Source organism: Vanessa atalanta, chromosome 5 (genome assembly GCF_905147765.1).
Source record: "Vanessa atalanta chromosome 5, ilVanAtal1.2, whole genome shotgun sequence".
Classification (NCBI taxonomy): domain Eukaryota; kingdom Metazoa; phylum Arthropoda; class Insecta; order Lepidoptera; family Nymphalidae; genus Vanessa; species Vanessa atalanta.
The window spans coordinates 6,309,357-6,332,722 of record NC_061875.1 but is presented as its reverse complement, the minus strand read 5'-3'; the positions used below and the strand labels follow the sequence as shown (position 1 = coordinate 6,332,722).

Here is a 23,366-nt window from a genome sequence, read left to right as displayed (position 1 = left end):
GCTTTTGAATAGAATGAATAGTTGATTACTATGTCTATGTCGCTGTTGTCGTATTAGTGCTGTTATTCGGGTAAGCTCATTTGTCACCATAGTTTAAATCGAGTATGTCCAATGAACCTTATTGTTCAAACTCTCAAACTTAACTAACGGTATATTAACTCAAACATTTAAGGAGCCAAATATTGATTATATTTTCTTTTGAGAGGAATAGGCTATTTGACTGGTTTTTAAAATGCATTTTATATTATTTATTAGAGGTTAAGGAACCCAGTAAAAGTTGTTTTTTTTAATGCTAGTACATATTTGCTGAAAAAGATCAAAATAAAAATTCCATATTTAAATAGCGCGCAAAAACGCTACTTTGACAATATGGCGCTGCAATGGGGTCGGTGACGTCACTTGCCTGTATTGTAATCTGTGGCACATATTATCTACATAGAGTAGTAAAACGAGGTGAATAAGCAAGTGATGTCATCAAAAGCCTGACCAATTAGGAGCGTTTTGTGTCACGTGACAAACGTTTAAAAAAATTCCTTTTTATTTATGGGTTTTTGAATAAATTAATTATTATTTTCAACTTTCGTTGATAAATAACCATTTTTAAACTCATAATATATACTGATTACAATAATTGAAACTTTATTTTTCGCATTGTCAAATAGCCTATTAAGACATCTTAACGAAATCTATCATAATTTATTTGTTTCAATATATTTAACTGATCAAGGTTATAAATATAATTGAATTTTATTATATTATTATAGGATTCACATCTGGAAGTTTCTGTTGTCAGTCGACAGGTAATCATCGTGGTATAATTTACGGCAAATTATAGTCATACATTATTAACCTTGATTCTTATTGTAATTATTTTGTTGTCATGTTTTATTATTTTAAAATACATATAAATAATTGATCACATAAAAAAATTAAACAATGTATATATTAGTTTGTTTCAAAAGTAATCAAGCTTTATCATATTCCCCTGACGAAAAGCATACACAGCAACCATACAGCAGGACTCGAGTTTTCCTCTTACTCGAATCGGTTTACATGCCTATAGTGCATTTTTGTTATCTTTCTCTTCTAAAAAACTAAAGTTTTCACGTAAGCAACAAAAATCTCGCCACTTTTAAAAATATTTTCAAATAAATTTTATCATAGATAAAATTATCTTCAGATATTTCAAATTCGACGATTGAAAACTACAAACAACAGTCCTTAGTATATTTATATATATCCTATTATATATATTATTTAAATCGGTTTTTTTAAATCCCCGGACTGGCAAATGGGTCATCTGATGATAAGTGGTCACCACCACCCAGACATTTTCACCTTCCCTTACTTCGCCCATAAGCCGCCAACCTTAGTAACTAAGAAGTCATGTCCCTTGTGTCTGTAGTTATGATATCAATATAATTTAGTCACCATAAATATATAGACTAAGCTATGTGTAAGAAAAGACAATGATCTTATTTTGTTAGTTACTTTATTTGATTCTGTCAGTACATTACTATTTGACCATTTTAAAATGCAATGTTATGACTTCGAACATTTGTACACGGGACGACATAAAAATAATGAAATTTCCGTAAAACATTTTACACTTTAAGCCTTACATTTTACTAATTTTCTCTGGCGTGTCGCAAGTTTGTTGTATAAACATTATCACATAAAATTATCAAAAACACAAAAAATGTAAAACAGTTCATATGTTAAATAAATTAAAGCTGCATTTGGAAGTTTTTAATAATAATTTAGATCACCGCTTCTTCTAAAAGGTTCGTGTCTGCAGCATCTAAAGTTGTGACTGTAACTTGCTTTAATATTTAAGTATTGAGATTCACACCATCATGTTTTGCGACAGAGACTTAAGTCTTTGAACATTTTATAAGTTGGCTTACAGAGAGACAGTCTTAAGCGACTTCATTTAAGCGCCTATGCAAAGTTTTACAATGCGACGGGAGCTTCAATTATTACAGAAATAATGAAAACACACCAAAGAAAAATAAGATATGTTCACAGAAATGGAAAAATAATTTCTAGGATCACATGAATCTGTTTTCAAACATATATAGATAAGATAAATAGTTTAAATGTATACAGAATACATGCGTACTCATGTTAAAACATCACTGACTTTCAAAATAATAAAATGACAACCAAAAATTCTAAGACAATCTAAATTATATGCACCTATCTAAGCTAGTTAAACGATAAATACTTCTTATACGTTACAATCAACTTACACGTTAAAACTTAAGTCAGCAACATATCACATCTAGCGACCGATCCGTAGCCGTAGAAATGGAAATACTGCACTCACATCAAACATTAGCTCTAACGGAGTATACATTATAGAAATATTGAGATTTATAACATACATTAAATCTAAACGTATTTAATTAATTATTCACAATTTAAAAATTATATTTGTTCATAATTCAATAATCCGCGTATACTCTCTAGTAAATACAGATACATCAGATGTTTATTTGAATTTCATACAACCATAAATCTATAGCAAAGGATAATTTACAAAAAGGAAATTAATTTCATTTAAATTAATGTGATCAGTCAATCTCAAATCAACTTACGATATAAACAATAAATCAAATCGCTTGCAGGAGATTGCTACAAATAAAAAGAGACGGCGACGTCCGAATTCATTAAGATTTATTTCAATTTTTATAAAACAAAAATCACTATAAAATGGCAAAATGACATAAATATGAATCAACCGCAACTATTCAGTTTCACTAGTCGATACGTGACACTCGTAAACATTCACTGATAATCTAATATAATTCCTTCACGCAATAAGAGTCAAAAAGTTTATAATTGCGATAACAATAACTTTCAAGTCCTCGTGTAGACCCTTAGTAAATTTTCTTTACCACTGCGGATTTGACGGCAGGTAGGGCTCCGTGGGAGCAGGGGGAGTCCCCGTAAATGGCGCTGGAGCCCCGGCTGCTGCGCCATGGGGCCCATATGGCGGATAATAACCACTTCCGTAACCGCCATAGTATGCAGTGTTGGGATACGCACCGTATCCCATTCCATAACCTGTAAAACACGATTCCACTTATTTAGCTTATAAAAAATATGTTAAAATTCAATGACCTATGATTAAGGGTACGGCACACAATGTTATTTGTGTAATTTAAAAATCAAGTCTCATAAAATTAATTAAATGTCTGTTGTTATATTTTTTGAATAAACCCTTATTGTGATTACCTGGATATTGACCGTATGGTGCTTCTGGTGGAGGATTACCAGTAGGATATGATTGGCTAGAAGTTGGCATAACATTCGCAGGCATTGCAGTAGGAACTTCAGTTCCACTTCTTAGGGGACCAGCTGGCGGCTCGTTACACACTGACGGCGAGGCGCTTGGAATCAAGCCACTGTGTCCAATATTTGTCGGTAAAGGTTGATGTTTAGTGCCTAAATTGTAAGCAAGAGAATGAGGATCTTGGGGGATTCCCGCAATATTACCCGTATTAGGCAATCGATTGTGTTGTTGTGGTATCTGTGGTATGGAAGTTTGTATCGAGTGATCACCCATTCTGGGCTTCGTCAAGTTGCTAGGACCCAGTAGACTAGAAACACTGTGAGACATATTTGTCTGTCTTTCATTTTGGGAATCAGTTACATCAACTTTACTGGGTGACCGTTTTTTCCTTGATGAGCTACTTTTCTCTTCAGATCCAGGTGAGTAGGATTGTGTTATATCATCTAAATTCTTTCTAAAATCGGGGAGACCTTCTTTGTTTAAAGCAGTCGCTGTTCTTTCCAACTGACTAAGACTTGACTCGTTTGGTGTTCGATGAACCGGACGTTGATGTCTATAATTTTTCAGAAGATTAATTTTACTTGAACTTCGACTAACGAGATTCATAGGCGTGTCGTCATTTAATTTAGTTTGTAAATTCATGGGGGTTTCTGTCGAATCATTTTCAGATTGAGATTTATCTTCTAACGCTTCCTCTGAAGGTAATTTTTCGTCTGTAGTTAAAACGATAGGTTCTCTATATTCGTTATTTGAATTTTCTTTTTCTACACTCTTGTTGTTATCATTATCAGACAAGGGTTTAGACTCGTCCAAACTTTTATCTTCTGCACTTCCTTTTGGCGACTGTGAATTTTCCTCTTTATTCGTATCTTCTTCATCATCACTGTCTAAAACATGAGGCTCATCATCTACATTAGCAGTGACTGGTGAATTATTACCAGTTGTAGGTCGCTTAACTTCTTTAGGTATTTTCGTAATACTCAGGGAACCCGGTAAGTTAGGTCGAAGCATTCGAGTTGGTGACATGGAAAGTTTACCGCGCATGGCAGAGTACGACCGCAATTCTCCTAAACGGTTTCTAATATCAGAGATTTTTTGACCGGAAAGTGCAGGTCTTGTAATTTTGTTAAATGAAGGCCTTATAACCCTGTGATAACCGGGTCTTGGTCCCGTTTTAGACGTAATCGTAATTGCAGAGTTATTTTTCAGAGATCCAGGTATGTTGACTGGAGGTGGTCGATTGCCTAAAACTACAAAAATATATAAATATATTACAAGTTCAATTATATATTCAGGGAAACTTTTTTACTTATATCCTTACCTTTCTTTCCAACTGGATTGTCTTTGTTTTCTGCACCTTTTTGTCCTAAGCCTTTAAGCGACGTTTTGATTGCAATTATCTTTCCAGATTCCAGTTGCATGTAGATTCCCTTGGGTGACTTCAACACCATGACACGTTGACCCGCCTTTAGAACTATATTAGTTTTCTCCGCTGAATTCGTAGGTATAACAACATCTATAAATTAAAAGAAAAAAAAAAAAAAACATTACATAATTCATGTTACACTTTGGAGGAAGAATAAATTATTGTAGTAGTTAGCAGTACAAGTACAACAAATAATTTCGTTACCAAAACTTATTTTTTCATTTTAAAATTAATAACATAAAAATATGTATAATTATTTACTGGAACTGTACTAGAACTATGTATAATGTACATTGTCATCGCAAGCCACTGCCGCTGAACTAAGCACCTATCTGTGCATTTATTTCAGGAATTCAATTCAAAGTTCAATTCAATTCAATGTTCAGATTTTTACCTACTTCAAAAGTAAATTAGTCACTGCATATTCAATGCAACTCTAATTTAACATATTATATTCGTGCGGCTAGATCTATTTTATACTGCAACGATTGATCATTATTAACCCTTCTCATCAAATAACCAACATCCCCAAGCATATACCAAATGATGCCAACAATACCCGAACGGCCCGAATCATTTGCGTATGTAAGAAAAAAATATTGAAGCTTCAATATAATGGGTGTCGTGTGCTGCGAGCTGCGACGTTACCTAAGGGCAGCGTCATCTCCTGCGCGGTCATGCCCTGGCGGCGCCACACGTCGGCGGGGATCCAGCGCGCGCCGTGCTGCATGGGCCGCACGGACGCCACGGGCCGCTGCACGAGGCTGCCGTCCGCCGTGCGCACCGTCCGGTACGCCGTCGTCGGCTTGGGCGCCGACGCCGCCTTCTTCTCTAACTCGTATCTGCGTGCGTGTATTTCATTTATGCAACAATTCATTCATTCTTCAATTCCTTAATTCAAGGTTAAACCAATTCCTGCGTCTTATCCTACTCGAGTTGAAATTTAATATTAGAAATCAAGTTCCATTTCTGATGTCGAATGGTTTTCTTTATTGCATTCACATTTCGATTTACATCTTAGTTTACAATTTATTATAGTTATTAAAATTTTAAAATCTTAAGTGTATTAATTCGTGTCCCTTTTAAATGTTATAAATAATATTATTTAAAGTAAATAGTTCCCGTCAAACTATGAGTTTTAGTTTAAATGATTCTTTTCTATCAACATTTTACACTCACCCTCTCTGTGCAAGTCTTTTTTCAGCACTCGACAATTTCTTTTCCTTTCTATCAACCAGCAATGATTCATGTTGGAATGGTTCTTTGCTTAACAACTTGCTGTGTAATGTTATAATTCCTTGCATAAGCATGTCAATGTATTTATCTCTGTGTTCTGATAAATCCTTGATTTCTGCTTCCTATAAATTTACAAGTCATATGATATATTTAAGACAATTATGAAATATTTAAGACTTTTAGAATTAAGATACTAAAAAAATTGAATCGTACCTTTTCATCATTGTCAAAACATAAATTCGTAATCTCTTTCATGGAGAGAACAGCGTCCGGATTACACTCATCCACAACTCGATCAGCCATTCCTTGCTTATTTATTTGCCGGTCATAAATCTTCTTTTCAAGACAGCAGTCCATTACAAACCGATATACAAAGCACGGCTTCTTTTGACCATATCTGAAAGATAAAATTTATCCAATGACAAAAGATACTTATTAAAATTATTTTTAAATAAAGCAAAGTGTTTTTGATATTACCATACCTGTAAACTCTGCAAACTGCCTGAGTATCGTGACACGGATTCCAACTTGCGTCAAATACAATGACACGATTAGCGCCTACTAGATTGATACCTAAGGATCCAGCACGAGTCGATACCAGGAACAAGTACACGTGAGGATTCGCATTGAACTCATTAATAAGTTTTTCCCGTTCCAGTGCATGGGTAGAACCATCCAAACCTTAAAAAATTACAACATTTAACAATAAAAAAAAATTAATGCAAACTTTTTGTTTTAGATTTTAAACTAAACTCACGATAGTACGATGTATTCCTCTCCCAAAATCGTGTAGTACCAGGAATAAAATTCCTCTCTAGGAAATCTTCAATAAGGTTAAGTGTGAACAAGCTCTGACTAAACAGCAATAACCTGTCTCCGAGTTTTATACTCTCATTTAAAATGTAAAAGAAAAGCTCCATCTTAGCAGAGTTTTCTATAATACCAGGTATATACTCTTTAAATAATTCAGATGCCCAATCATATGTCACTTCCTCGGCCTTTTTCGTTAATGCTACTTCTTCCTCCTTATTCAATTTCTCCTCTTTTTCGCTTTCCTCTGATTCTGATTCGTCGTTATTTTTTTCTTTCGAATTCTTTCGATCTTTTCGCCCTTTCGCCTTAGCTGCTCTACCTCTGGGCTTAGGTTTATCAGCTTTCTTCTCTTCTTTCCGTTTACCCTTTTGTCTACCTTTTTTCGTAGTTTCTACATCTGTCTCCGACACATCACTTTTCACACTATCCATCTTCGAAATTTTGTCACATTTGTTAAAAAATTGCATTGGCATGTTTTTATGTAACATAGGCATTACATTAAAGTCTTTTTTAACTTCATCTTTAACAATTTTTTTCGTATCTAAATCTTCAATCTTTACTTCTCCGTCTGATTCAGACTTCATTTCCATTTTTTCTTCAGCTTTAATTTTATCAACCTCCGTTTTAAGTGTCTCCGTCAACGGCCACGAAGTAACAGGACTGCCAGAACTTGCGCTACATAGAGGTGGTTTTGTTTCAAGTGGAGGAGGAAAATTTGGATACGGACAATTGTAATTGCCGTTTGGATTTTCTGTTTCTGGATACCGTGGAGGGTAACCATATGGATTGCCATAAGGTGTTGATGACGAAGTTGGTGACTCATTTGGTTCCGATTTTACCTCACCGGGTCGATAGTTCGAATCCATTGTACATTCAGTTTTCACAATTGGTTGATTAGAAGAATTATTTCCCTGGGGCTGGTTAGCCATTGCACTATTCTGACTTTGATGAGGTGGAATATTATTTGCGTAGTTTGGATAATTAGGAGGTTGATTTCCGAACTGATTGTAAGCTGCAGGCGGATTGCCTTCGTAGCCAGAATTTCCAGTAAATGTTTGCGGATATGATTGATTTGAAAATTCTTGAGATGGTGCGTTATTTCGATATTCTGGTGGAGGATTCTGAGCATTATATTGCGAATATCCAGGTGTGTTTGGAAACGTTCCTTGATATGGAGGCCTTATTTGATTTCCGTAACCTTCTTGGTTGTTCGAATAGGGTGGCAAGGAATTCCCTGGATATGGCGGATTGTTTGGAGGTGGATTATAGTTTGATGAGTATTGTGAGGGGTTATTATAACCCGGAGGAGGATTTCCATTGAATTCAGCTGGAGGTTGATTAGGTCCATATTGCTGATTTCCATAATATCCTTGATTACCATAATAATTACTGTTTCCCCAAAAGTTTTGGTTATAACCCTGCTCTGGATTATTTGGAGAATATTGATTTGGATAGTTACTCCCATATGGGGGCTGCTGCGGGTAATAATTATTTCCATATTCCGAATTATAATTGGGATTAGGGGGAAAGTAGCCACTATTAGAGTTTTGGTAAGGTGGATATTGAGAAAAAGTAGCTCCATCAGCTGCAGGACGATCAGACGGAGACGGATTTGGAAACGAGTTAGGTCCATATGGGCCATTGGAAGGGTACGGCGCGTCTGTAAAGGTATTGGTATCTTGTCTCGGCTGTATAGACGCTGTCGTATTCGGTGGTATAGTCGCTGCAGGTTTCTTTGATGACCCCTGTTAAAAATATAATTTTCTTATTTAATGTTAACAACAAATAATTAACATATCAAATTCTCGTTATAATATCTCATCATTGTATTTTTTATACACATTATATAAAATGTCTTACCCGTGGTTTGGCCGTTCTTCTTGGTGTGCCTTTGCTATTTTTATTACGGCCAGCTTTAGTGACCCCACCAATTTCTTCCAAATCTAAATCCTCTTCTATAGCTGCGTTGACTTCATTTCGTTTTTTCAGAAAATTATAAAGGACATCTGGATGATTCCATATCTAGAAATATAGTACAAAATTAACATCTAACAAATGTGAATGAATATATTTTCTTCAGCTTTTATTTACTTACCTTGCAACATATAGCAAATGCCTTCAACGGATTAGGTACTGAAGCAGATCTAACCACTTCGTTCATAAATCGATCGTATAATTTTCGCTGTAATGGTGTCAATCGTACAAGAAGTACGTATTCCTCTTTTTGTGGTAACGTCGACTGTAGCACAGCGTGGGAACGTCTGTAAAAACAGAATAAACAGATTAGCTTATTTTCAACATTAACAAATATTCATGAAAGATAAACAATACACCTACTCATTCGTGTTCAGAAAACATATGTATTGTTAAATTTTAATACAAATCTGACAATATGCATATGATTCATGCATGCATGTCATTTTAATACAAATCTGCAATTGCAAATGTGGAAATACACAAATGAATGCGAAGTTTAGTAATATCCTGTGTAGGAATTAATAAATAAATGTTAGTGGTCAAAACAGGACTTGTTATAAAATAAAATAAAAATTAAATTACATTTAGACAAAGATTTGTATTAAATATTATAATTAATTACCTCTGAACAAAACCCACAAGCAAAGAGTGTAATACATGTGCTCGGTATCTCATAAGTCTTATATCCTGGGGAGTAGAATCTATACATTGTCCATTTTGAATTGGTCTTTCAAACATGTTACAAAACTCTGTCTTACTACCCAAATAATTGGGACGGACAAAATCTACCATACACCAATACTCTAGTAAGTTATTTTGAAGAGGATAGCCTGGAAATAAAAAAAAATGTTAATATACTAATAAACAAATATTTATATAAACCAGAGGAAATTACTGTGATAGAGTGATTGCAAAAATACAAAATTTATAATTTTTGTAAACGAATTGCAAAGTTAATTTTTCTCAAATTATATATTATACTATATAAAATTATAATACTTTATCTAATAAAAATAAATTTATTTAATAAGTATAGAAACAAAAATGATTATTAATATTATTGGTAACTGACCACCACCATCACCAAAGGGATATTGTCAATATATAAATATTATATACTTGTTACACGCGTCAATGCACTGCCAGACAAGAAAAAAAATGTATTATGAATATTTTCCTTGTACCTCTCTTGAACCCTCTAAGCATAGCTTTATAGTAATATGAAGTAATAGAACTGGTAAATAGGTGGTAGCAAACCAGTTTGGACCTGACCGATGACCGATTGCAAGTTATTATTAATGGTGTAAGATAACAAAAACAAAAAATATTACCTGTCAATACGACTCGTCGTTTTGTTCTCATTTGCTTTAAAGCGTAAGATATGTTTGAGTGCGAATTTTTGATACGATGACCTTCGTCGCAAATAACTAAATCAGGCCCAGGTTTAACTAGAGCTTCATACATTTCTGTAAAATACCAATAAACACTATTTTTTACATGACTTAACAAAAAAATAAATGAAAATAAGCACCAAATGATGCTTCATTCTACAAGATAATTAACATAAAACACACCATCTAAGAGTTTTTTGTCTTCGTCATTTTGTGTATCCTCTTTCTTGTCATCTTTTGGTTCTGTGTCTGCTTTTCCCAAAAAATCACCATCATCTCTATCTGCTCGTATATCATCTAATGACTTTAAATGGTTTGTGTGCACTCCCTAAAATTAATAACCAAAAATCATGTAGCCATTTTTTCAGAGATATTTAAATATACATTAAAATGACACTATTCATTTAACAAAATCAATAATATCATCACTTTAAAAAAATTTATATGAATTGAAATTGGTTGTACTCGTAACATACTTAGATAAGGTTATACATATATGTAATAGATATATATATATATATATGTAAATTTTCCAGAATTTATAAAAAACCAGAGATTAACATATTGCTTATAATTATATGGTATAATACATAAAGGTGGTCATAAGATGACTACTTTGCCTATTCTAATATTATACTGCAAATATTTTTACAGTATATGTATGTCATAGAAACAAAACACATACATATAAACAATTTAAGCTTCAAAAATTCAAAAATATAATATGTTATTTATATTACGAATCAATTAATTGTATTACTCCCATATGTTAAACTAATACCTTCCTAAATAAAGTATCTCATCTTATTTTACCATTAAGAATATTATTATTAACATACATTTCTACTATTATTAACATTACCTGTGTATCTTCATCCAATCTTTCATTTTTCTTTTCCTCTTTCTCTTTTTCTGCGTCGTTTTTGTCAGCTTTCTTTTTCTTACGAGGTTTTTTGTCTTTTTTCATACTTAATAACCTATACAGCTCATATCCAATCATTAAAACTCCACCTACTGTTGACCACTCCTAAAAAATATTACATCAAATTTCATTTCAAATATTTCTAGACATTGCTGTTATAACTTGTAGTTATTAATGAAAGGGGAATGATATATGTACATAACATAAATAGATGTCATCACATCTATTATTTTTAATAATTATTAATAAATTTAAGATGTAATTTTCTAAATTTACCTTAACAACTTTAGCGCGCATTTGTAATGTCTTGTGACTGTCGTTTAATACATAAATAGGAAAATTTCGAGGTCGAACTTCGCCATGTGCCGCTAGTGGACTATTTGTTGCATCTAATGGAAGCCACATATTGAACTCAGCTACCTAGAATGTAAATTATAATATACTGTCAATGGAATACTCAAAACTCTTTTAAATATACATAAATAAATATAAAAAGTAAATTTTTTTGTAAGGAAATTTCGTACATAATGGCAAAATTAGGCAAATAAAACAATGATTAGATATAGTTACCTAGCAACACATTGTTAGTAAATAAGTCATCTTGAAAGTGAAAATAGGGTATATATATATCTACAAGTAACATTCAAAACAACTTTACCCAATTCTGAAGAGTGTTTATAGGCATGATGCACAAAACCGTCTTGGAATTAGTGTGTCGTAAGAATATATCACAGAAGCAGACAATTTGAAGTGTTTTCCCTAGACCCATGGAATGTGCCAGTATGCAGCCGAAACCGGTGGATGTCGAAAATCTCTGCACAGATTCTATTATGTTGTCAAATAAAAACCTTACACCACCAATCTGAAAAAATATTTACAGTATAATTGTTACTTCAAATACTATTAAAAGTCACAGTATAACTCTAACCTTATAAATTATACTTCGTTTTAACTTGAGATTGATTACTACTTATTAAAATAATCTTATTTGAATAGTATAACATAAAAAGTTTGCAAAATGGCAGAGTACCCAAATTGAAAGAGTCAAACCATTATATTGACACCAAAAATAAATAAGTATCAATCTATCAAAAGTAAGTAATGTGTAAGTAATAGAAGCCCCATCCTAATATTTAATGTAAATGTGTATGTCTTTGTCTGTTTTAATTTAATATTTGTTATATAAAAAAATACTATTGTATTGATTACTTCTATTGATTACATCTATAATAACAGACATGCTTAAATATTAAGCTAAAGTAATGGTCAAAAATTTTGATATGTACATCATACATGTTTGGATACACAGCAACAAAAATCTAAATTCTAATTTCTAAATTTCAAAAATAATAAATTAAATATACATCAGTATTGTAAAAACTACTAAGTCTACATACTTGGTGTGGTTTAATAATCCTAGCAATTTGTGGTGCAAGGAATATATCTTCTTCATTTTCAGCATGTCCTATATTTATTAGGACACGTCCTTGTTCATCCGGTACATTATATGTATCATTTACATGAAGACCTACAACATAATATTATATATTACATAAGTTACTGATCACACAATAAACCACTATGTTCAAGCATTATATAGAATCATGTTATTAAATGTTGATTGAACTATAATACTATACCAGAATTGCCTGGATCATCCTCAGCTTCTGGACTGGGAGGAACCTCTGAATCTGACAACATTATACAATCATCTGAGTCAGATGACGATGAAGAGGAGTCCTCACCACTACTGCTGTCAACTATTTCTACCACCTGTAAAGTAAACAGTTTTCCCTTTAACATATAACATACTATTTTGTACAAGCTTATTTGGTTAGGTAAGACCTTTTTGTCACATATTCTGCCAAACAGCAATATTTTTGTTTTCCTATTTGAAGGATGAGTAAGCTGTTGTAAGAGTAAGTAATCAAGTAAGTAATAACTACAGGTACAAGCAGTGGCTTGTACCTGTAGTTAGGATGTAACTAGGATGTTAAATTTAACATCCTAGTTACCAAAGTTGGTGCCACATTGGTTATTTATGGAATGATTAATATTTCTTATAGTGCCAAAGTCTAAAGGAGGTAATGACTAGCTTCCATCATATAGCACAAGCACCAGTCTACTTCTTAAACCTATTTAAAAAAAACTCTTAAACATAAAATATTGTAGGTTATAGCAACATTAAGACATTTAATAAAATATTTACAAAATTAATGCCATATGAAGAATATAATATTACAAACATAGAATATAGACAATGTTATTATGAAAGGATATGTTACCTCTTTTTTCTCAGACTTTTGATCGGGTTTGACTGGTTTTTGTAGCATCGAAGCCCCGGATGTAGTCGGTTTTGATACTTTTGTTACTTCAAGCTGACCCTGTTTAACTGATGTCTTCTTTACATCACCAGATGGTAATTTAACTAATACTGTGTTTGGTAAGCTAGAAGTGACATATCTTAAGTTATAATAAAAAATTCGCACTATAATAAACATATACTAAATATTAAAAATATTATACATACTTTAATTTTTGTCCAGAACCACCCTTTTTCAATAAGGATGATCCACCCTGAAGTAATGATAATGTCTTTTGATGTATTTTATTTTGTCTATTTAGAGCTATCTGTCTTTGAACCTGTTAGAAGAAACAAATTGATATGTATATATTATAAATGGGAAAGTAACTCTGTCTATTACCTCTTCATGCCTAAACTGCTGAACCAATTTAGTTTGGAGATAGTTTCAGTCCCGGAGCAGGACATAGGTGACCTTTTTTTAATGTAAAATTGGTGTGACGGTTTATGTGCTATAGGTAATTTTTTATAAATTTCGTACAAGTAAAGCCGCATGTTCAGCTAGTATTCATACTACAATACAATATTTATTAACATATAAGACATAGCTTTAGAATATTTCTACCTCTACATGTGACTTTGATTAATCATCATCTCAAAACTAGATTGGAATTAAATTAGATACCATGGAATTTACCTCTCTAATAATTCTCTGCTGTTCCTGAACACGAGCCAATCTCTCAGACTCCTGTCTCTGTGCCGCAAGAGTAGATGCGTCTAGGTTCTTCTCGTCCATGACTTCTCTGATGTTTCGTCGAACATTCAATGTATTAGGATTTGATGACTTTTTCTGTTTATAAAGAAATACACAATTACACATTTTTCGCAAATTTAACTTTAACAAACATAAATCAACAAACATCTCATATCATTTGCATAACTCAATGATTATACACATGTTTTAGTTTAAATGAAGCAAAATTTTACCTCCTCGTCTGTTTCTTCTTGTTTTTCTTCACTTTGTTCTTTCTCATCGTCTTCTTGTTCATCACTATTTACAGGTTTTACACTTATTTGTTCCATTTCTTTTAATTTTTCTGTTAATTCAAAATCCTGACTTGCATCTTCTTGTTTTGACATATTTAATAATTCCTCTGTTGTTTTATCAGAACAAAGCTCGCCTTGCTCTACCTCAGCTATCTCAACATTTTTTATCAAATCTAAACCACCTTCATTTATTATATCACTAATTGTGAGTGTCTTTGGTTCCTGATCACTTTTATGAACCGTCGACTCATCCAGCACTGATTCTGGTAAATCTGCAACCATTTGTTTCGATTTCTTTGCTTCAACTATGTCTCCAGTTTCTGGGTCAATGTAACTGTCATTCTCATCATTCAAATCTTGTGCAGCACTAGGATCAACTATAAACTCTTCTTCTGATAAACCATCACTATCAGTGTTATTGTCATCACTAGAAAAGTCACTTAATTCTAACACATTTTGACCAATTAAACTGCGGATAGTAATGCCAGTGTCCTTTTTTAATTTCTTTGTAAAATCGTGAAATGTTTTAACTGCTTCCATTTTCCTTTTATGGCTCATTGGTCGGGGACGTTGGTTAGTCTTCTTCCGAGGGTTCATAGCAGCAGCCTGGGCAAAATGTGCGCGTTGTATCCTTGCAATAGTTTCATCTTCGTCCTCGCTGTTCCAAACTTCCTCTTCCGGATCTTCATCTTCTCCAACTTTTCCTTTAAATTTGCCTCTAACTGACATAGTCCCGCCAGCATCACCCATATCAAAAATAAACTGTCTTTCAAATATCTGGTGATTAACTGGGATACATGTTCGTTGCTCATCAACTCATCAGATTCCAGCTTCCATTTTTACGTGAGACTAATAACACTTTGGGTTTCATTGATAATTTGGTCGAAACCGGCAAATTTTACTTATTTATTTAAAAAAAATATCATTTTGGGAATACTTCTTTGTAGATTTTTAGACGCGGTGTATGAGACAGTATAAAAGAAGCCGGATAACAAAAATCCTCATAGAGAGCACTTTAATCGTCGAAAACACTCTATTCTTCGGTCCTTTTCGAAAATCTTAAGATTTATAACTTTAAAAAATGATAATCTGCAATTAAAATTTAGGAAGCCATTACTTCCGCAATAAATAGCATTCGCCTATTATACATATAATTTGTGTATTCGACAAGCGTGTTTACTAAAATTGTTAGACATTTTATCGGAGTGTGCTTTGACAACCTTAGTTAAATTTTACATTAAGGCACAAAATTGCATGTCAATAAATACCAGCGTAAAAGCAATCGGTCATGATTACAACGAACTATCACAAACAATACAGATCCTTCTAGTAACTAACCAATAGGGTAAAAGTTACATGAGCACTATGTTTTAAGCAATGGCAACATTATCAGTATTATTCTGAGGGTTGTCATTATTGTTGCTACCTATCTAAGATCATTACGTTCATTCTTTGTAATGTCAATACTTCCGTTCCGTTGCAGTAATTTTACTACCAAAAACATATAAATATTAGTTTTAATATATCATAGGAATTGCTAAATATCTTACACAAAGTAAAATAAAAAACTCGATAAAAATCATAAAAACCGCTGTGACTCGCTCGATATCGTTGTATGAGTCAAGCGAAATTTAATTTCATTTATTGGAATTTCTGTCTAACCTGGTTAAGTAAACGTATAGGAAAAAAATTAAAACGGACTATTAACGTCCCGCAGATATGGGATTCATTATTTGAACCGTTGAATCGGTAAGCCCGTATTATTGTACATGTATATATTTTTTTATATAAAAATAGTTCACTTGGATTTTCCATTAAATGGGTGCCTGTGCGTACAATTATAATAAATAAAAAACATAAGTTTTAAACGTTTTTTTTTAACATAACATCAGCTATAATATCTTTAAAACAAAAAAAAAAGTTCTCAAAAATTTATGACTTTTTTTTATTAAACAAATTGCGTGGTTTTTCGAATATAGATTTATTACAAATCACTGGGTACTGCGTAAGGTAACCAAGATTATAAATGAATATTTTAACTTATCATTGATTCAAACATAAAAAAAGATAATATTTGAATGAATGTCCGGTGCTGCTACAATGAGTTTATCATTTTTAAATAGCAAAATTATAATGTATATTTTTGTCTTATTGTGGGTATTATAATATTATTATGAATCCGAAAGTCAAGCAAACCTTCACCAAAAGTGACTGTACTGGGCTGAAATGACGCCGTATGAATTTATAGGCCCTTACTTTCCGTAATGACATACGGTTGCAGTAAACTTAGACTTCAGAGCGTTATGTGGAAATGTTCTTGGTTGCCAGGACTCCAAAAGGTCTCAGGCTATGAAAGAGCAAAAGCGGCCACATCGCACACGTCCAATAGGTCTGTGCCAAAATTACGTAAAATTTTGCGTAATTTATAATTTTTTTGATCTTCAGGAGGGGCGGTATTAGTATCCCCGCACAGTCCTGATTTAACTCATATGGACTTTTTCTCTGGGATTGTCTCAAACCCCAAATTTTAACTTTAAATATATCAATAAATTGAGTTCTTTGGCGAGTTTAAAAGAAAAAATTCGAATGCCATGAACACGGTTTATATAATATCTACAGGATATTATTCAGAAATAAATTCCTAAATACCCTACTTGTATAATTAATAAATATTTTTATAGACATCTTATTTTCAATTTTATTGACTTAAGAGACCTTGCATTATTAATTTAGAATTTGCATACCAAGGTACCAAGCAAACAAAATTGGTTGTATTCAGTAATAAATACTTATGAAAAGGCAATAGGAAAACACTTAATAATGTAAATCTTTAAATTATTACAATGTAAACCATATTTGATAATAATAAAATGTAGGTTGCTAACAATAATGATCCACAGACATGTTTTTTGCCACAATCTATTTAATTTTGTATTTACAAATTGTTATATAGTTTCCAATGCTGAAACTTATGCAACTCCGACGAGTCTGTTCTCTCTCAATCGCAGGCGTCGTTCACGTTCAAATTCTTTCATTCGAAGCATATAACTGAAAATTAATACACTATTTATTCAAAATTCAGTAAAAACAAAGTTTTTTTAACTGTAATTAATTTAAGTTTGAAATCTAATTATTTTATTTTAACAGATGATAACGAGTTATTACTTTGACATAAATGTAATACTACACAAAATAATATTCGTGACATCGTACATTGCAAAAGAGCACTTAAAAAAAATGTGCATTAAATATAATTGAATAAAATAATAGTTTTCTTATTGGATACTAAACATAAAGTTAATAGTAATAATTATTGTGCTATACATATATACTATACTAATTTTTAGTTACTATTAGGATAATAGATACTGCAAAGTTGCAAAAAAATTTACAAAATATACCATTTCTAAAGTGGGAAGCCTTGATAGCTAATTAGAAATATAATATAAAAATAAATGACAAAATATGGTTGCTCCATTGTACACGGAGACTAAAGTCGCATTCTTATTTTGAAGATAAAATACAATATATCATTTGCTTTGATAATTTACTAACAATAAGTTAATGTTTATGTAATTTATAGATTTTGGTTCATACTCCTTACAAGATTTCTACCCGCTATCCTTCCAATTAGATCTGATAGTTTGTTTTTACAAAATATTTAAAAAAGAGGATTACTAGTGCTTACTACTGATTTAGCCTATATTTGCTTTGTTTACGTTGTACATTGTAGTATAATTACAGGAGTTGTTAACACCTGCATTATTAAGCATTATATTCCTTGATGACGTCTTAAGCCATATGTTAATATCTCAATAGTCTACTTGAGATCATATGCAAATTAAGTAGTGTAATGACACTATATATATATTTTATATATATTATATTTTCCAATAAGTATATTATAATTTTCAAAACATTTGAATATAAGCTTTTGGTACAAATATAAGTTTACTTACTCTTGATGTTCACAATTTAAATAATCATGTTTTTCATGAGCACATTTATACAACATTGGCATATTCTTGTAACGGCATACTTGGTATTCAAGCAAATAATGGGAACAATAATCACGATATTTTGGTGGGATTCTAGCCGAGACCAAGTCCTCTTCCTTTGCTATCATTTCTGTAATGTTATATAGTGACCATTATGTAACATAATATTAAGGAAAAAAACGTTTGTTCTGTTAAATTCTATTTACTAAAAATGCTTGTACATATTTTTATAAGAAATATAATCGGAACTGTATTATTGAACAGTTTTACCTCGTTGTTTTCTGTTGAAAGAAAATCCATCCTGGTGATTAAATGTGGGATTATCGTCCATATAAAGGTCTACATTTCGAGCGTTATATGATCCCATCATTTGCCCCATACTGGCGGCTTTTATTACTGTTCCTAAAATTTAAACACAGATCAATTTTTAGTTAAAAGATAAGGTATTTAATAATGTTTTTAGGTTCCAATAGGGTATTTTTTAACTGACACTAAGATGTCAGCTGTCGCCTGTCACGGTATGCAACAAAGTATAAACTTAAACTACCTCGTGTGCCACAGATATTAAACCTTAAGAGCTCTATTAGTTTTAAAAAAGAAAACAACCAAATTAACAAGAAATATTTTTGATCGCACAATGAAGCGCAGTTGACAAAAAAAAATGATTTAACTAAAAAAAGTTGCGTATACTTATGAAGACGCGTTGAGAAATTGCAATTCTTTAGTGTTATTAAAAATATCTTTTTATTGCATGGAAATAAATAAATAAAAAAACAAAAATAAAGGTGAAAACAAGTTCACGGTAGAGCAATTTTCTATATTAATTAATTCGTAAACGTTTAAACAAGAAGACACGTTGATTCGCACTACCGGGATTTTTCATGTTAATTTATCGTTTCAGTATAATGTTCCGATCGCCTTTTGGTTTATAATCACTTATTGATATTATATATTAATTATAAATATATTTGTATAGCACAATCAGTACGTTTATGGTATGTTCTTTTTTTTTATTTATTTATTTATTAAACCAAAAGAACAATACATTAATAATACACAAAACGGTACAACAAAAACCACAGACGGTTTTCCTGCGCACCGCGGAATTATTTCCAAAACATAATATTGAATTTGGATAGAATATGTCAGTGGTAATGGAAATAATCATGAGAAAACCTGCAACTCATAGGGAGTTGATTGGAAATATGTCACATAATGTATCCACCAACCTACATTGTAGCAGCGTGGTGAAATAAGCTTCCAACATTCTCCCCAAAAGAAGAGTTGTTTAGTTATTTAACGCTATTAAAAATGCCTGTCTCAATAACTTATTTTGAACCTGAAACATTGAAAACATTTTAGATATTGATATAAGATAATAATTCATTTCATAATAAAATACTCTTATAGCTACAGACTATTAAATATATACTATGTACTTTTAAATCTCCTATTTCTTAAACCTATACTGTATTGCGATAATATTCTCTTTATCTAAATGAAAAAAAAATAATCTATTCTTCTTAGTTTATAAACAAAATAACATTCCATGACTATTTATTAAAAAGGTAGGTATAACATATTGGTAGGCCTTAAATAAAAAGCATAAAGGCGGGTAATCCGATAATAATATATAGATATTTTTGCTAATACAAATGAATGCCGTGTAAATTAATAAATATGGATTTTAAAAAGAGATTTAAAAAGCATAATTTGAAGATATTGAAGACTATTGGGAAAGGCACATATGGGTATGCTAATATTATGTGATTGATGAAAAAACTTGATTATTATTATTAAGTTAAATGCAACGCTGCATGTTATTATACCACGAACATTGTTATTAGCGAAACATACAAAAATTTGGTATTTTTTTGAATATTTTTAATAATATTTTCATTTTTTGCAACAGAAACGTTTACCTATGCGAAATGATGAAAAACAATATGTTGACGATAGTAAAAGATATAGAATTAAACATAAAAATACAGGACCATAAACAGGTAAAATTTACTTAAAAGGTATACTTATTTTGCTATATTTTAGTTAAAATTACTAATATATAGCACATTATATAATTAATGTAGTATACTTTTTTCTCGTGTATGCAGATTTTTTGTTGAGAAAAATGCCTAACCATTAATGAACAAAGTAATTATTTTATTACAAAAATCATGTGGGTTGACGGGTCGATAATTATTTATATTCTATTTGGGTAGTATTTGTTATCGAAATGGATACTATTATTATGATCAATAATATATCACTGATTATAAGTTGAGTAGTAATAATTAGTAATAGTCCAATAGTAGTTACTAAAAATGTTATATGTTTATGTTATTTTGGAAGTATTTTAAATAAAGAAGTTTTAAGTAATTTAAATGTATTTTATGGAAATATATATTTATTTCAGGAAATAGCGAACGAAGTTAAGATATTATCAAAAATGAAACATCCTAATATAATAAAATTTTATGAATGTTATTATTTAGATAATCACGTAATGATATGTATGGAATATGCTATTAGCGGGAATCTAGCAGAATACATGTATCAGCGATGTCCTAAATTAATAAAGCAGCAGGTAAGTAGCAGCAGACACGTCACTCGTCCAAGTCAAATACCTAATAAAATGATCTTATAAATGACTTCTTATTATTTTCGTACTTCAACGGTGATGTGTCCTGGGTTCAAATCCCGAGTCGATAATCTATAATAAAAATCTTTCGGCACACTCGCATACAGAGCGTGCGAAAAGCCGTTGGTATAGGAAACACATGACGGAACACTTACAGGAAATACCTACTGGTGGTCAGAAGATATAAATTAGAAGTTTTTTTTTTTTAAATTTACTAGTACAAGTCCAATTATTTGTCCTAAGATTATTGAATAATAAAGTGACCACGAATAGTGATGGAAAATTAAGACTCTTTTTTTGTTTATATTTTCGAAATTAAGTTTGTCGGGCAAACAAAATTTTGATGGTTTATAACAAATTACTTATTATATTATATACTATTATTATATGTGGATCGTATTACATTTATGCGAATAATACAATCAGTTCAAATCTAAAGTTTAGCAATATAATACGTAATCTTTTTTCACAGGAAATATTATTCTATTTTTGCCAAGTATTGTTAGGAGTTAGTTACATTCACAAGTTACAAATAATTCATAGAGATTTGAAAGCTGAAAATATTCTTTTGACGGGAAGTAATGGAGTTATTGTAAAAATTGGTGACTTCGGTATCTCTAAAATGTTGGCTAGGTAAGATATAAGTAGAATATATTATACCATATATTATACCATACCGTAAGGACTTTGTATCGAATGTTAGTTTATGACTAAAGTTTTAAAACAAGCATAATGCAATATGGGCTAGTCGTGTAAGCAATTTAAGTCCCTTCATAATTGGTTCAATACATTGCTGGTCACCGACAGTAACGTAAGTGGTTACTTATCAATTAATCAACAATTATGAAATACGTACTTCAATTTAACACAAACAACTATTATATTTTCAGTGCGAAAAAAACCTCGACTGTAATTGGTACTCCATATTATTTAGCACCCGAATTATGTGAGGGAAAGCCATATGATACAAAAAGCGATATTTGGGCTTTAGGCTGTTTACTTTATGAAATGTGTACACATCGCAGAGCGTTTGAATCCGAGGTATGTATAAAAAGTCTAACTGAAACAACTTTAATATTAGTTTGTTCCTAATTTAACCTACTTTAATTTTAAAGGAATAACTTTAAGTCAAAAAATTAAATTGCAAAACACGTTATATTTCAATGCTATAAATAAAATTCTACCACCGATACTTTATCTATAGTCTAGTCAAATGAAAAACCTAACAAAAATCAAACAGTCCGGAGACCGTTTAATTTGCCTGACAAGTAGGTACCTACCAAGCCTATATCCCATTTATACGAAAGTCTGCCTACCCTATATGGCGTACATGGTGGTATGGGTTTTATGCAAGCCCGTCCGTTGTGTTCCAGTTTGAAGGGTGAGAGTGAGCCAGTGTAACTACAGGCACAAGGGACATATCATATGGCAGATTGGTCAATGAGTTGACTAATTTTCAAGTGCGAGTCGTTGTCTATATTGACTCTTATTGTTGGTTCCACTTTTTAATTGGTTAAATTTTATTATCAGCTTAGTCCAGTTGATAAGACACGTACTCTTACACGAATATAGCGAGTTCGGGCAAAGACTGATTTTTATGCTCATATATAATAAAATTCATCTCGTACTTTGTGTTTAATGAAAACATCACTATAAGGGTGCTTGTCTTTTAATGAAATCTTTTATAGAAGTAATTATCAATCCACTCAAACAATGTGGTGAAATAGGCTCTCTAAGAAGATCTCTCATAAGATATAAGAGGTCTACCTAGTGGAGTCAAAGTCAAAAATCTTTATTCAATATAGAAGTGTTTACACTTGCTTATTGATAGTCAAAAATCTACCACCGGTTCAGAATTTAACACCTCGCACCTGAGAAGAACCGGCGAAAGAAACTCAGCGGGATATTTTTTTTCCATGTTACATGTACAATAATTATTATATTTTAGTTATATGAAACAGCCTGGTGGCGATCATTTCAGGAACTATTCCTTCTTATAATATCATATTTCAGACCCTCGTTGGATTAGTTAAAGCTATAACATGTGGAAGTGTACACCCAGTTGACCTAACTGTTTATGACAGGGGTATTCAGGACCTTATCGACTCAATGCTATCTATTTTGCCAGACAAAAGACCAACAATAAAAGATCTCATGGGAAAAAAGATTATTTTGGAAATGATATATGTTGTATATTTAGATGCTGGTAATGATGAATTGTTGAACGTAAAATTTAATAATTTGTAATTTAATCTAATATTAGGGTATAATGACATTGAAATAAAAGAATAATTATGATTTATACTTTGTTTTATTTA

General features: G+C 31.7%; 3 protein-coding genes across 4 annotated transcripts; 1 reads left to right on the top strand and 2 right to left on the bottom strand.

Annotated features, from left to right (window-relative positions):
• Positions 1-1,473: 1,473 nt before the first annotated feature.
• On the bottom strand, positions 1,474-15,572 carry LOC125063930. The gene is made up of 22 exons (XM_047670638.1): positions 14,353-15,572; positions 14,063-14,215; positions 13,594-13,706; positions 13,349-13,511; positions 12,704-12,836; positions 12,461-12,591; positions 11,722-11,925; positions 11,340-11,483; positions 11,004-11,168; positions 10,325-10,469; positions 10,082-10,216; positions 9,373-9,580; positions 8,869-9,034; positions 8,634-8,795; positions 6,718-8,518; positions 6,443-6,641; positions 6,174-6,357; positions 5,904-6,082; positions 5,373-5,566; positions 4,620-4,814; positions 3,241-4,548; positions 1,474-3,069 (listed from the first exon to the last, which is right to left on the bottom strand). The coding sequence occupies exons 1-22, from the start codon at positions 15,160-15,162 to the stop codon at positions 2,897-2,899; spliced, it is 7,065 nt and encodes a 2,354-aa protein (XP_047526594.1). The 5' UTR covers positions 15,163-15,572; the 3' UTR covers positions 1,474-2,896.
• A 1,743-nt stretch (positions 15,573-17,315) lies between these two features.
• LOC125063931 (NADH dehydrogenase [ubiquinone] 1 beta subcomplex subunit 7) lies at positions 17,316-18,953 on the bottom strand. 2 transcript variants are annotated; one of them, XM_047670640.1, is made up of 4 exons: positions 18,901-18,953; positions 18,681-18,812; positions 18,372-18,540; positions 17,316-17,460 (listed from the first exon to the last, which is right to left on the bottom strand). In XM_047670640.1, exons 2-4 carry the CDS (start codon positions 18,787-18,789, stop codon positions 17,382-17,384), a joined length of 357 nt encoding a protein of 118 aa, XP_047526596.1. In that variant the 5' UTR covers positions 18,790-18,812; positions 18,901-18,953; the 3' UTR covers positions 17,316-17,381. The 2 variants fall into 2 exon arrangements, with proteins under 2 accessions (XP_047526596.1, XP_047526595.1); XM_047670639.1 differs by lacking the exon at positions 18,901-18,953 and having other exon boundaries at positions 18,681-18,894.
• Positions 18,954-20,020: 1,067 nt separating this feature from the next.
• LOC125064331 (serine/threonine-protein kinase Nek8-like) lies at positions 20,021-23,350 on the top strand. Its single transcript, XM_047671311.1, has 6 exons — positions 20,021-20,161; positions 20,323-20,413; positions 20,824-20,994; positions 21,521-21,681; positions 21,939-22,089; positions 23,062-23,350. Exons 1-6 carry the CDS (start codon positions 20,070-20,072, stop codon positions 23,293-23,295), a joined length of 900 nt encoding a protein of 299 aa, XP_047527267.1. The 5' UTR covers positions 20,021-20,069; the 3' UTR covers positions 23,296-23,350.
• Positions 23,351-23,366: the final 16 nt, after the last annotated feature.